General features: G+C 41.2%; 2 protein-coding genes across 3 annotated transcripts in view; both read left to right on the forward strand.

The window, feature by feature from the left end:
- Nucleotides 1-9,669, forward strand: part of LOC122911731 (putative protein ZNF720) — a 127,934-nt gene extending 118,265 nt beyond the window's left edge. The window contains exon 7 of the mRNA XM_044256724.1: nucleotides 9,591-9,669. Coding sequence (XP_044112659.1) covers nucleotides 9,591-9,631 — 41 coding nt within the window. The 3' untranslated portion in view covers nucleotides 9,632-9,669. The remainder of the gene's footprint in view (nucleotides 1-9,590) is intronic.
- Nucleotides 9,595-14,769, forward strand: part of LOC122911704 (putative protein ZNF720) — a 44,791-nt gene continuing 39,616 nt past the window's right edge. The window contains exons 1-3 of one of the 2 annotated variants that reach the window (XM_044256674.1): nucleotides 9,595-9,669; nucleotides 11,795-11,921; nucleotides 12,402-12,497. In XM_044256674.1, the coding sequence (XP_044112609.1) occupies nucleotides 9,640-9,669; nucleotides 11,795-11,921; nucleotides 12,402-12,497 (253 nt within the window). In that variant the 5' untranslated portion in view covers nucleotides 9,595-9,639. Of the gene's footprint in view, nucleotides 9,670-11,794; nucleotides 11,922-12,401; nucleotides 12,512-14,769 lie in introns of those variants that run through there. The other variant, XM_044256675.1, reaches the window with a different exon arrangement.

The raw sequence follows: 14,769 nt of genomic DNA on the forward strand, positions 1-14,769 counted from the left end.
CACTTGTCTCCTGCAGATACACACCACAAATTTTGGTACAACATTAGGAATGTGGGGTATACTGACCCTCCCCTATCCAAACTTACATAGAACAGCTCTCCCCATGGAGGCTTCCCCATTGATGAGACCTTGTGTGCTCTGTCCTCAGAAATGTAACTGGGAGCCTTAGTGTTTACCTTGGCCTCACAGTGGAGTAGGTTGAGCCATGTCATTAAGACCTAATAGATGCTAGGCCTTATCAAGGAGTAAGTGACAAAAGTTTTGGGGTCCTGGAGATGACAGTTCTAAAATCCACACAGGGGATCCTTACAGGATGCCAAACCTGAGAATGAATTTTGCAAATACTGCTTTTCAAAATTTTGTGTATATATAGGGTTGCCTGGCTGGCTCAGTTTGCAGTACCTGTGACTCTTGATTGTGGGGTCATGAGTTCAAGTCCCTTGCTGTGTACTGAGATTGCTTAGATAAATAAACTTGGGAAAATTTCATGTGTATACAAACCATTCGAGGTTCCCATTAAAAACAGATTCTCTGGCCCCACACTCAGATATCACTACTCCCTAGGTCTGCATGAAGCCCATTAATTTGTGTTTTGTTTTTTTTTTTTAAGATTTTATTTATTTATTTGACAGACAGAGATCACAAGTAGGCAGAGAAGCAGGCAGAGAGGAGGAAGCAGGCTCCCTGCTGAGCAGAGAGCCCCATGTCGGGCTCGGTCCCAGGACCTTGGAATCATGACCCGAGCCAAAGGCAGAGGCTTTAACCCACTGAGCCACTCAGGCGCCCCTTAATTTGTTTTTTTAACAACCACTGAGGTTGCTGTCGCCAGACATCATTACCAGTAGCGCTGAGAAAGCAGAAGATCAAACCTGAACCCGTTCTACCCAATCATCCTGTATCAACACAAATACTGCCATTCCCAGGGAAGACTGACATCTCCTGGAAACACGACACTCTCTGCTCATCCCCTGCAAGCTGGGAAGGGACTAGATAAGGCGCTGGTGTCTGAGCAAGGCTGTTTGGAATAAATAGTATGTGCTCATGCATCAAAGGAATGTTTATTGAGCAGCTACTACATGCTCCAGGTATAGGATGTCTGGGTGTGTGACTACAAGATGCACTGGGCCCAGGACACTGTGCTGGGAATCTTACAGGCATTATGCATGTTAATCTTTCAAAATCCCTGGGAATTGGTCCTGTATGTTTATTTTTCCCATGAGGATGCGGATGCTGCGTGTGCCTCCCTGGGACTCTAGAGACTGTTTTTCCTTTTTTATGATCACTAATCTGAAAAGTAGTGTTGTCCATGATAGCACAAATATAGAGAGCGGGCTGGGAGAGAGAAAGGAAAGGTGACTAGAGCCTCTGTGTGAAATTTGATTCATCATTTGCATTTATATATTTGGTTCATTTTAATGTGTGGACTATGAATGGACATCACAGGAATGGAGGGTGGGATGCCATTTTTCAACCAGACATGAAACTGACTCCCGAAATTTTTAGTCCTTTACTCTGCTTTATCTGAGTCTGAGCCTCAGGAAAGTGTGAATGCCAGTTGGGGCCACCCAGGTGGGCCTGCCAGGAGCTGTTCCTGGAGTTGTTGAGAAGGGAGGCACAGGGACCGACAGTGGAGCGGTGGAGGGCAGTATCGTGGCCTGAGGTCATTTTTGACAGAAACTGAACCGACAGTTCTGTGTTAGGCTCTGCAAAACCCCGTTTAGGTAAAAGTACTATTCCTGATGCGAATTCTGGGGCAGCTGAGGTTTGTGCTTATAGTGTTAGCCCCGAAGAATGAATCCGGAATCCAGTGTGTCGGCGGGTCTGCTGGAGAGGTGGCATTGGGGGAGCTTCGTGAATTCACACCGCACTGGGTGATCCCCGATGTCCAGTTCCTTATTCCCGCTGCTCTGGGTCCCTCTGCCCTGCGTTCTCAAGGGGCTCACCGCGTTCTCCGTGTGCGCATGTGCGAAGTTTGGCCAGAGGGAAGGGAGAGGGCGTCGAACATTCTCGGTGTAATGTAACAGTCAGAAGGAGACTGGTGTGCCCATAGACTTTGGTCCTGGCTTGCCTGAGGTGTGAACTGAGGTGTGTGGATTTGGTTGAGTTGCGATTCCGGGGTGGTGCTTGAAGACCCCAGCTGGTGTGAGGAAGGGACAACTACGGGTTTCCACCCAGAGAGGCTGCGTGCGCCACAAATCCTCTGTGCGCATGCGCAGCACTTGTTTGGCAACTCTCTCTGCGCAGGCGCTGAGGGAAGCCGTTACCGAGGGTGAAGTCTGGGGAAGTGAGGGCAGAATCTCAATGGTGTGTTGCGCGCATGTGCTAAAGTGGGCAGAGTGGGGCGGGGAAACCTGTCGCACTGAGTGATCTGCCCTCTTGCAATCGGAGCAAGGGGCTTAGGCCGCTTGGGAAACTGGTCAAAATCAAAGGTGGTGCTATGATCTGAAAAGATGAAGTAATGCACATTGAAATTTTCAAGTGTTTAATTGACAGTGTAATTTGTCTACTCAATTTGTTAGGCACTGGGAACTGGGGTGTCTGAGTTGGTTAAGTCTCCCACGCGGTTTTGGCTCAGGTCATGATCTCAGGGTGGTGAGTTCAAGAGTGGCCTTGGGCTTCTGGCAGAGCTCTGCTGGTGGTCTGCTCGAGATTCCCTCTCACTGCCCTCTTCTCCTCCCCTTCTTAATTAATTAATTGAATCAAGAAAATGTAAATAAAAATATGAATATACAAAAAATAAATAAAAACGTAAAAATCAATCTATCTTTAACAAAAAGATTAGTTAGGGATTTCCCACCTGTAGGAGCTACTAGTGAGGTTTTTATTGAGAGGATATGGAAGCAAAACAAGGTCAGTGTTTGGGTATGTCTTAGTAGTTGCCTTATTTTTGGAAAGTCTAGTTTACTGTCATTCTTTGTTTTTAAGTTCTTTTTTTTTTTTTAAAGATAAAGATTTTTAAAAATAAAAATTTTATTTACTTATTTGACAGAGATCACAAGTAGGCAGAGAGGCAGGCAGAGAGAAAGGAGGAAGCAGGCTCCCCATTGAGCAGAGAGCCCGATGCAGGGCTGGATCCCAGGATCCAGGGATCATGACCTGAGCAGAAGGCAGAGGCTTTAACCCACTGAGCCAGCCAGGAGCCCCTCATTTTTTTTTTTTTTTCCATTTCTTTGCAGTGACTGTGAATTAAGTTGTGATTTGCTTAGAGAGGCTACTGAGTCATTAGAGCCACCTGAGTCAATGACTTCCCTGTTTAATTTCTTTAACAGTGGAAACACAGTTGATAGGATATTACTGATTTTTCTGCCTTTTTTGTTTTATCCATTTGCAAGGGTAGTTCAGCAATTGTACATTCATTGTAAAAAGGCGATCATGATGGTGCATGATTGCCATGTGCACCATGTGATGCCATGTGCATCATGTGCAAGTTAAGGCACATGTGTATAAATCAAAGATCCACATTTCATGACGTGTGATAGCAGGAGAGTGATCCATTTAAGTATCTAAATGTATAAAAAAGGAGGTGTTTCAGCAAGGGTATAGTATTGACAATTACCACTAGATACGGTGTTTTAGGACTGCAGTAAATCTATTTCTACTGGTGGGAAAGCACCACCTTTACATATACAGCATTGGTTGAGGAAAGCAAGTTGATTGACATTGAGTTTGATCTGACAATATTTCTGTAAACATTAAAGCTAGTGCAAAATATTTTAGTTTGCATGTGTGTTACACAATTTCAAATGGAACTTCACATAACCTCTGAAATTGCACAAGAACGAGGATACATCTCACACTGATGAGCAGTACATCAGAACATTCAGGTCTTACTGACTAGGGGCAATGAATGCGGACTTTTACTTTAATTTGTTTAAAATAAAAATGAATAAATTTTTTTTTAAGATTTTATTTATTTATTTGACAGAGAGAGATCACAAGTAGGCAGAGAGGCTGGTAGAGAGAGAAGAGGAAGCAGGCTCCCTGCGGAGCAGACAGCCCGATGTGGGGCTTGATCCCAGGACCCTAGGATCATGACCTGAGCCGAAGGCAGAGGCCTTAACACACTGAGCCACCCAGGCGCCCCTGAATAAATAATTTTTATTTATATTTAATGTTTTGCCTTTGTGTAGATGTTTTCCAACTTTACTATAACCAATTACCACATATTTAGGAGCTAAAAAAGAATGCTATTTATATGTCTGACTTTCGGTGGGTTTGCTAAGTTTCTGTTTAGGGTCTTATACGGTCAAAATCAAGGTTTCATAAGGCATGGGATTTTCTCTGCAGCCTCTAGTGGGGAATCTACTCCCAGGACCCTTTAGGTTCTTGACAGAATCCATCTTTAAAGACGAATTGGGTTTTCACATGGGGTTCAATTCTGTATTCAGATCCGTGGGTGAGTGCTTTGGAGTTCCTGGGTAAGTCCAGGTTGTCTTATTGAAACTAAAACAGGTTTAGGTAAACTGTGGGGATCTTCTCTAAAGTGTGCAGAAGAGGAATGCCTAGAGCGCCGTGGGAAGTGCTTGTTCACAAGGGCATGGAGGAGTTTGTCTCAACTGTCAACAGTCCCCCTATGTAATCTATCCATGTTGATGTTCCAGGGATTCAAAGGGGGAGAAACCAATACAACATACTGTTGGAAATATAACCACACGTTTTTTAAAGTCTGAGGCCACTGAGAAAATGGATTACTAGTTATATTACATTACCGTTATCAAATGGGTGGTAGATACTATCTGTTGTCTACATTCTTTTTTTTTTCTTTAAGATTTTATTTATTTATTTGACAGAGCAAGAGATCACAAGTAGGCAGAGAGGCAGGCGGACAGGCAGTGAGGAGCCGGTTCCCTGCTGAGCAGAGAGCTCAACGCGGGGCTCGATCTCAGGACTGTGAGATCATGACCCAAGTCAAAGGCAGAGGCTTAACCCACTGAGCCATCCAAGTGTCCCTGTTGTCTACATTTTTATTTAAGGTGAGGTAGGTTAATATTGATGGCAGGATAATACATCATTCACTACCTATCAATATTAACACATTAAAAGCCAATATGTTCTATGGGGTGCCTGGGTGGTCCAGTCGTTAAGCGTCTGCCTTCAACTCAGGTCATGATCCCAGGGTGCTGGGATGAAGCTCCACATGAGTCTCCTTGCTTGGCGGGAAACCTGCTTCTTCCCGTCCTACTCTGCCTGCTTGTGTTCCCTCCCTCTCTTGCTGTCTCTTCGTCTCTCTCTGTCTCTCTCTTTCTGTCAAATAAATAAATAAAATCCCTAAAAAAAAAAAAAAGATGTTCTATCATTAAAATGTATTAAGATCATTATAGACTGTGTTATGCATTTCAAATCTACTGTATAATTCTTTTTTTTTTTAAAGATTTTATTTATTTATTTGTCAGAGAGAGAGAGAGCACAAGCAGACTGAGTGGCAGGCAGAGGCAGAGAGAGAAGCAGGTTCCACACTGAGCGAGGGGTCTGATGTGGGACTTGATCCCAGGACTCTGGGATCATGACCTGAGCTGAAGGCAGCCGCTTAACCAACTGAGCCACCCAGGTGTCCCTCTACTGTATAATTCTTGTTGGAAATACAGATTATAAGCAGTTAAGAAGCATTATTTTTCTGATATAATATCCTAAGAGTCATAATTTCAATAATTTTCAGACCAGAAGTAATTATTAAGAAATGTTGATGTACAATCATATGTCCTGTTAGCAAAGTGTTAGCTATCCTCTACGGATATCTGGGAAGGCTTCTGCATTTCAGTCATATCAACTTATATTCTGTATATCTGCCTATTGCTATTGTGAAAATACATGAGTATTTTTTTTAAAAAGATTTTATTTATTTATTTGAGAGGGAGAGAACCAGAGAAAGAGAGCACAAGAAGGGGAAGGTCAGAGGGAGAAACAGATTCTCTGCTGAGCTGGAAGCCCGATGCAGGGACTCAAAACCGAGACTCCAGGATTATAACCTTAGGCAGTCGCTTAACCAGCTGAGCCACCCAGGTGTCAATATATCAGTATTTTAATGGATTGCCACCACTTTTTCTTTGTTTTTGACCTAAGAGTTATTTTAATTCCAGTTAACATAAAATGTTATGTTAGTTTTAGCTGTGCAATACAGTGGTTAAACAATTCCATACATTACTCAGTAGTTATCACAAATGCAGTCCTTAATCATGTGTTTAACCCTTCACCCCACCCTCCTTCCCTCTGGTAACTATCATTTTTTTTTTTCTATCCTTAAGAGTCTGTTTTGTGACTTGTCTCTCTCTTTACATTGTTCTCTCTCTGTTCCGTTGCTCTTATTTTTCATTATAGTAATATTCTAATGTGTTTTCTCTTTTGCTATTTTCTGTCCTATTGTCGAAATATGTGTAAGCGTATTTACCCAGCCAACAGATCATACTGACTATTCAAAGCTAATTCACCACAGTGTCCCCTCTGGACTCTACAATAATGGCTTCTCTAATACTTACACATGGGGACAGATAGGGACCAATTTCAATGCATGGGTAGGGACATCTCTACAACATGTGTCACCTTGAAAAAGTTAGGGAATATGAGCCCTTCACCCTTCAACAACCTTAAATATTTAAAGACAGAAAATTGGTTGGGTATGAAATGCTGAGGCACAGAAACAGAAAAATGTTCACCTTTAACCCAGAAGGTTGACCTATAGCCTGCATAGTTTTGGTAAGAATCAAATGTAGCTGATTGCTACATTCTTAAAGGGTCTCCTGACTGCCTGTCCATCTCACCCATAATTAATATTGAACTGAATGATAAGCACCAGAGAAATTTTGCTAAAGTAGTTATATGAGTAGAAATTCAAAGAAGCATTTATGATCTAATACTTCCTGCATGACCCTTCCCCCTGACCACTAAGCATATAACCACCAGCTCTTTGCAACCAAAGTGCAGCTCTTTCTGCCCAGGGTTCCTGTACCCCTGCTGCTTGAATAAACTTACTAAGTTTCATCTTAAACATCTCAAGAATTCTTTCCCACCGGATGTACTGAATGATAACACAATTTTGTTACCAAAAAAAAAAAAAAAAAAAAAGATTGGCTGTGAGTTGTTCCAAAAGCTAACACTCAAGACACAGTTTTGACTGGGAAGGAATGTGAGCTTTATTCAGGAGGACAACCACTTGGGAAGAAGGTGGAGTCTTGTCTTGTCCAAAAACCAGCTCCATAGTTTCAGCCTGGTCCAAAGAGTTGAAAAGGAACTCGAGGCCAGTAATCAGTAAAGAGGAGTGCGGTAATCTGTAACACTTCGTGCTTGCCTCTTCGTAGCCACAGACATTACTGAGGTGCTGGAGATTGTGTATTGGTGCCCGAGGAGAGAGGTTGTGCAAGAGGGTTCCGATCCAAGTCTTTCTAGGAAACAAGGCACCAACGATCTCTAGATACACAAAGAGGTTTGGTTTATCAATCAGTGGGGCTAAAGGTGCATGCTAAAATTTAAAGACTGCTAAGCTAGGCAAAGGGGCACTGGCTTGGCTTCTGTAATTTAAAAAAAGATCCTCTAGGTTTATTGTGTTGCTACAAATGGAAGGATTTCCTTCTTTTGTGAGGTTGATTATATACCAAGAATAAATTAGATGGTGGAACTCTATCAGTAATATAGCTAATATCAGACTTTAACTTTTTATATTATAAAGAGTTGCCTGCCTGGTGTGGCAAACTGTTTTTTGATAAACATTTGCTCTTTCCTTTTTCTTGTGACTATGCTTACCCCTTCTGAAATTCTAAATCCCTACCCCTTCTTAAGTCACAGCAGCATGAAGCGTCAATTCCCTGTCTTTGAACCTTGTATCTTTGAGGTTCCCCTAATTAAGAAATTATTATTATTTTTCTTTTGTGAATCTGCCTTACATCAGTTTAATTATTAGACTGGCCAAAGACTTGGAAACAGATGAAGAGGGATGGATTCCTTTCCCAACATTCATTCTGTTGTTGAAAACTGACATTCATGCTTCAGACCCAAAATATAATGTGAAGACAGAGTTGGGGATAAAAAGGAACAACAGCTTTTTTGCTTTGCTCAGCAGACAAGGCTGCAGCAGGTCAGGGCCTTCAAAACTGCAAGCCCACCCAGGGGAAGGGGCTGGGGGGGTTTGTAGGGCAATACAGGATCTAGCCGGTTTCGACAGGAATTGTGTTTGTGCTTCCAGCCTTATTCACTAGGTTTTCAGAGTGGTCCTGGATTCCTGGGGGGGAGGGGGGAAGAAGACGAAGAAAGGGGGAGGGGAAGCTTACTGAAATGAAAAAGGATACTTAGTTTAATATCAAGCCTTGCTGACATTTTAATGCAGCTATTTTGGTTTTTGTTCAGCAGGATGCTTTTAAGTGGTTTCCCTTTGAGTCACCAGAATAACTGTATTAAGACCACTTCATATTTTACAGGGAGGAATCACTCAATATTTTCTAGAAGGGCTAAATCAAGGAAAAGGGTAACACCACATTTCTGTGAAAATACTGAGAAATGCGAATTCTTTTCTATTGCTGATGGGAGTATAAAAACGACATTCACTTTGGGAAACTGTTTGGCAGATACTTAGGAAAATAAATATTTGCCTATTTAAGAAGAGCCTTGTACCATCCCAAAATTTGTGTTTTTGCCATAAGGATTATGTTATACTGGTTTTTTTTGTTTGTTTGTTTGTTTTTGTTCTTTTTGTTTTTTGAGAGAGAATGTGAGACTGAGCTGGGGGTGAGGGGGGAGGAGAGAAGAGGGAGAGAATCTTAAGCAGGCTCCTTGCTCCACAGAGCCCGACCTCATGACCCTGAGATCACGACCTGAGCCGAAATCAAGTCTGACTCTCATCCAACTGAGCCACCCAGGCGCCACTAGGCTGTTATTTTAAAGAAACAGCAGACAAAGGAAAAGCTCTGAAACCCAGTATGTTGACTTTTGTAAGAGATATTTGCATTTATAAGGGAAAGCTCCATTTGTAAGGGTGTCTCCCTGTGCTGAGCAGAAAGACGGAGAATGTATAAATCTCCGGAAACTGGCCAGTGGAAAAGGCATGGATTTAAATCTGGATAACAATTCTAGCCTTGGTTGCTGTCCTTTGCCTGGTCACCTCCCCCAAATGCTTCCCAATAGGATCACGTGTGGAGTTTCAAAACCGATCATTGCCGGTGCCCTCCTCCTCAGATTCTGCCTATTGGTGTGGGTGGAAAAGACAGTGTTGTTATAATTAAGGACTGCAGGTGATCCACAGTGAGGCCAGGATTAAGACGAGGGCTCCCCATTAATTTATGAGACTTGAGTAGAGTTTCTGGCTCACGGAGAGGTAATGGGGTCTCTGTTGCAGGAGTCTGGGAGGCTCAGGTCCGTGCAGCATGCAGTTCCTATGCTGAAGCTGAATTTGTGGGCATTGGTGGGAGGGGAGGCCCCCTGAAAGCAGAGAAGGAAAAGTCAGGGATTGGTCTTCAAGTAGGAGCTCATAGTTTCTGAAAGGCTCCTGACACAAAGGACTGGGAATTTGGGCCTTTTCTGCATTTCAAAGTGCTGCTGTCAGGCCGAGCAGTTTGGAGGTGCAGACGCACTGTTGGTGGCTTTAAAGGCATTTTCTCCTGATGCAGCTGTGATTTCTCCACGAGTCTCTTCTGACAAAGAAATCTAGAGGACGACATGAAAGAAGAAGAAATGGCCCGTTCTCAGGTAAGCCTTGCGTCCCAAGTCAGATGGCGCATCACTCTTTATCCCAAAATCCCGTTCATTTAGAAATTGCGAATATTGATTCCTCTAGTCACGTTGTTTCTGCTTTATGTGTTCCCCTAATTTTAAAACATTTTCAAAAATGACTCAAGGTTAAGTCTTTAGAACACTTCCCCCCTATATTCCAGAGCCTTCTCTCCCTTGTCTCCAACCTGTCTTTCAATAGTCTATCAACAATTGTCCCTTTGAATTAAAGTTCTGCAAATGCCATCAATAGTCCCTTGGTGACAGACCCGCAGAGGACAGCACCAAGTCCCAGATTCCTGCTGCTGTTCGGCTCTGGCCTTGGATATCAGTCAAGGAAAACATTTCTTGTTAGGTTCCATCTGGATTCTTTCTGAGCCCTGTGTAGACCAGGAGTAAGGAATTGCATGAACAAACACAATGGATTTGAAACCCAGAATAACTCAAAAAGTTTTAGAATAAAAGAAGAGGATTGCTCTCTAGAATGTGAAAAAGATACTCTATTTAAAGTTGCTAGATATTACAGGACATGGAAACTATGTGTGATTGAACTTCATATATATGCACTGTATTCTCATAATAGTTTATATTCTGATTTACTGTTTGGGGGCAAAAGAACACACCATTAATAATAGATCCTTGAGGATGCCTAAAGCACAGATCTGTTACCTTCTTTTACTTGGGTTGGTGCTTTCTGACAGATTTCTCCCCTATGAAGTTTGAATTTTCCCCATTATCACTCTTAAGGATCTTAGACGGATTTGCTGAGGGATGTGCAAAAACCTTCACAGTTAAAGTGGAAACTTCTTCCTTCTGAGTTTCTCTTGCTTCTAGTTTCTGTTGAGAACCGAGGTAGAAGAAATGTAGGTAAACTGAAATTCAACTTGCAGACCCTTGATAAATACTTGAGACAGGCAAGAATATGACATTGCATCAGGAATTTTCAACTGCCTTAATGTTAATGCTCTGCTAGAGGCTAAAAGCTACCAGCTTGACAATAGCCAGACCTCCAGGATCCTGTAAGTCCTCTTTAACATATGAAAATCCCTGCAGAAACTTCCTTTATTTCTACCTCCAACAAAAAACTATATTACTAATGGCTTCTCACCAGAACGGTGTAGGTCTTTCTGCCCAGGGGGTCCTGTCCCTGTGCTTTAATAAAAACAGTTTTCTGGCACCAAAAATGTCTCAAGAATACTTTTTTTTAACCTTTAGCTCGCAGGCCCCTTCAGGTCTGTTTCCACTGGACAACAAAGGCTTTCACCTTCCTGTAGCAGAGATAATGATTTCTGGGATGGGAAGTTCTAAGTCAGACCTCCACCTTGTAGGTTTTATTTTACTCCACACATAGTTCACAGAGTGACCCTCTATTTACTTCTTTGTATTTTCAAGCAAAACAAAACAAGAATCACTTAATTAACATGTCTGAGTGTCTTAAAATCCTGAAGTATAATAGAGTCACAGGTAGAAACTACAGCAGATGGGCTTGTGACACAAAGGAAACTTGATTTGCAACCAATAAGGAGATAAGAGGGAATAACTTCAGAGACTCCCAGAGCGGGGTGGGGGGGGGGGATGACGACGACGACATACGTTTTCCTTTTACTTGGGGTTCAAATGGAAACTCAGCAAGAGGGGCTTTATCATCTTACATAGAGTTGGGCATATGGTCACACATGATCATGATGACAATACTTGTATACATACTTTGTATGTTCAGTGGAGATTTTCATACTATAATGAGGTGAAGTAACTGTTGGCCACTCCATGGGTTACTCCTTGCTCCATCTACATAGGTATGAGTCAGGGGTTAAAATCAAACTAGGCAGGCCCAAGTGCTTCCTCAGGGCAGTCAAAACTTTTTGTTGGATAGTTTCTGTTTCCAACACCGGAGGCTCTGCCCATGGGGTCTTTCGACTGAAGTAAAAAATAAGGTGGGAAGAGAAGGTTAAGTAAAATGTAGGATAAAATTGGTGGGTACAAGCAGGTGGGCCCTGAAGGTCAGGTCTTTGGGTCTAGCTGGTGACATTAACTCCCTCTTTCAACTTAGGGACCATTGTGAACTCTGTCAATGGCCCCTTGGTGACTGTGGTATTTCTTACAGGGACTGCTGACATTCAGGGATGTGGCCATAGAATTCTCTCAGGAGGAGTGGGGACGCCTGACCCACACTCAGCGGGAACTGTACAGGGATGTGATGTTGGAGAACTACGGACACCTCCTCTTCCTGGGTGAGAAGATTTCCCAAACCAAGGGGTTTTTTTTCCTTCCTTTGAAGATTGTCTATTAGAGGATTCCTCTTTGAATGATTGGCATTCAGATCCAGGCAGAAAGGGAAATAAGTGGGGGTTTGTAGATGGAGAGAAAAATCTTCATGATGTTTCCTTTTCAGCCTTAGCATCCCCTTCCTTAAGGGAACATCATCACTTCTGTAGATTAGTGTTAATACTGAACATTGAAAGAATAAAATAGTACTGCCCACATCATCAACTCCAATTCTTATTCCTTATAATTGTATTTTGTACTTGGAAGTGGAGGTCATGATGTGACTGTTTGGAACTACCACATGTTCTAAAGGGGCTGTTGGTCAACAGTGTTTGAGAAATCCTTTTCTAGAATTCTGGAATGTTCTCTCTTCCCCACAGAGCACAATAGTGGAATGAAAGTTAGAATCTCCAGTAATACTCCTTGTCATTTTTTCTAATAAACAGGTCTCATTGTGTGGAAGCCAGACCTGGTCCTCTTTTTGGAGCAAGAGAAGCAGCTCTGGGATGTGAAGAGAAAGGAGTCAGTAGCCTTCCATCCAGGTATGTGGGAATGAATGAGGAAGATGACAGAGCAGAGGTGCAGGTCTGAAGGAGGAAGGTAGACCTTATGCTATGGTTCTAATAGTTTTCCTGAACGGAAATTAGTTTGAGAAGCCTAGTGTTATTTCTCTCCCTCTCACAGAGGAACATCTGCTCTTCACCATTAACAAGCTCTTACATTCTCTAAAGATTCTCCTTTAGCTCCAGTGATGGTCCAACACGTCCACAGGGAGGGCCAGGAGACTCCCCTTGGAGTGGGAGGACCGCCATAATCTGAGAGCTTCCCACTGCCGTGAGGGCCCTGGGGAGGTCATCCTATTTCTGAGGAACCCTGTGCTAAGCCCTTTATAAGTTCTGCTTTGCTTCATGTGAGAAGCGTGTCAGGGTAGTGGCTGGCATATTGGGGTTTGGTGTAGAAATCCCAGAACCGTGGAGACAGATATCAAATGTTTTCTGATTTATGCTTTCCAATGTTATGGAGGCTTTAATCTTTATTGTACATAATGGAGACTCACTAAATTCATCAGGTAACAAAACAACTTCCTGCATTAAAGGTATACTCCTTTCTTTCACTATAAAAGTCCATTTTTCTTTTTATCAGCTAAAATTAGAAATTTCCACTCTGTGTTCCATTTCTCAGTGGTGAAATAATTTAATATATCAACTTGAATTCTAGAATTTCTTGGTAATTAATGCCATATGGGAGCTAGAACATTTAGAACTCAGAACTTGCAGGCTATAATAAACCTTATTTATTCATAACCACATCATTTTATAATTTTGTATGATATGAAGTTCTTTGACTTCATCAAGTGTGTTTTCACTTTATTAGTTATATATCAGATTCATCTCTAAATTTTTTTACATGAAAACTTGTGTTATGACATGGACATTTGCTTACAAGTGTGGTGGATAATTGGTAAAATTCCCATATTTTTAAAAAAATCTTGTTCATAAATCCAGTTTTACATTTACAGGAAAAATTAGCATTAGTCTTCTCTTCTACTTTCCTCAGAATTTATCTGAATTTAATCCATAAAGTGTTTGCTGGGCCATTTTACAATTTTCATGTTGTTTTTATTTCAAAATGAAAGGTTTTTGTGTCAGTGCTTGGTTCTGAAGAATGGTTTAGAGCCTTGCATTCTGTGTAAGAGGAGGAATATATTAATAACATAATACATTTTTTAATGTCTTTTAAATACTTAGTCATAAAATTTTCTATTAGAGCTTTTCATGATTGTATTAATGAATATTCTTTCCAAGCTTACTGCCAGTGAAGGCATGCCAGTAATTCAAAATGCTTGTTTTTCATCATTACACAGTCACAGTTTGAAATTAGAGTTATAAAGAAGATTCCCTTTTAAAAATTTGCCTATTTTTATGTTGATTTCTTTTTGGTTAAATGTTGCCTTCTTCTGGTTCTAGAGTTCCATAATAATGTGCTTCCTTTTGTATGGGACCTTCCATAACATTATTTAGTTGTGGTATCATTTTTACCTGTGTGCCTTGTTATAAGATGAGAGTTGTCAACTTCATACAGTTCTAGACAGTGTGAATTTAACTTAAATATGAATCAGGTTTATGCTCTTTACTAATAAAATTACATATGTATCTGTACAATTTCCACCCATACATGCTTTGGTTGTGACTCCTCTTGTGCATTTCTTTGACTGGTTAGTGTTGAGTGAGTATACGTTGTGTGCAGATGAGTTGCCACACGAATACGATTAATCTCATCACCTCTTACAGAATGTGTAGTCTCTTTGCATGAGAGAAACACTTTCTGTGAATGGAAAGCAGTGTTTAAACAATTTCTACTTCTATCATGTTTACGTGTTCAATTTTATCTTTAATTGCCGCATTCTACCCATAATGTGCTTTGATTCCATTCCCATTAACTTTTGTGTCTTCTATACATATTTTCTTTGGGGCTGCTTTGGAGCAAAATTTTTTTGTGGTTACCTTGCTCAAAATTTGTTAAAGGCATAACAATTAAATAATTGTATTTATTTATTTTAACAATTAAATAATTTTAAACTGATATTGTCAATTTCATAGAAAACTCTTCTACTTATTTCCAACCCTGAACCCACTTTCTGTTATCAGTATCACAAATTGTCTTTTATGTCATATACTTATTTACCTAGACTTATGATATTTATGCTTTTATTGTTTTTTAATTCTCTAGCAGAAATAAAAGTGACTTGTGCTACCTCATTAACACTGTAGATTACTATGAGTGTGTGAATATTTATGTTTATGGAGAGCTTGT

Source organism: Neovison vison, chromosome 7 (assembly GCF_020171115.1).
Source record: "Neovison vison isolate M4711 chromosome 7, ASM_NN_V1, whole genome shotgun sequence".
NCBI classification, from domain to species: domain Eukaryota; kingdom Metazoa; phylum Chordata; class Mammalia; order Carnivora; family Mustelidae; genus Neogale; species Neogale vison.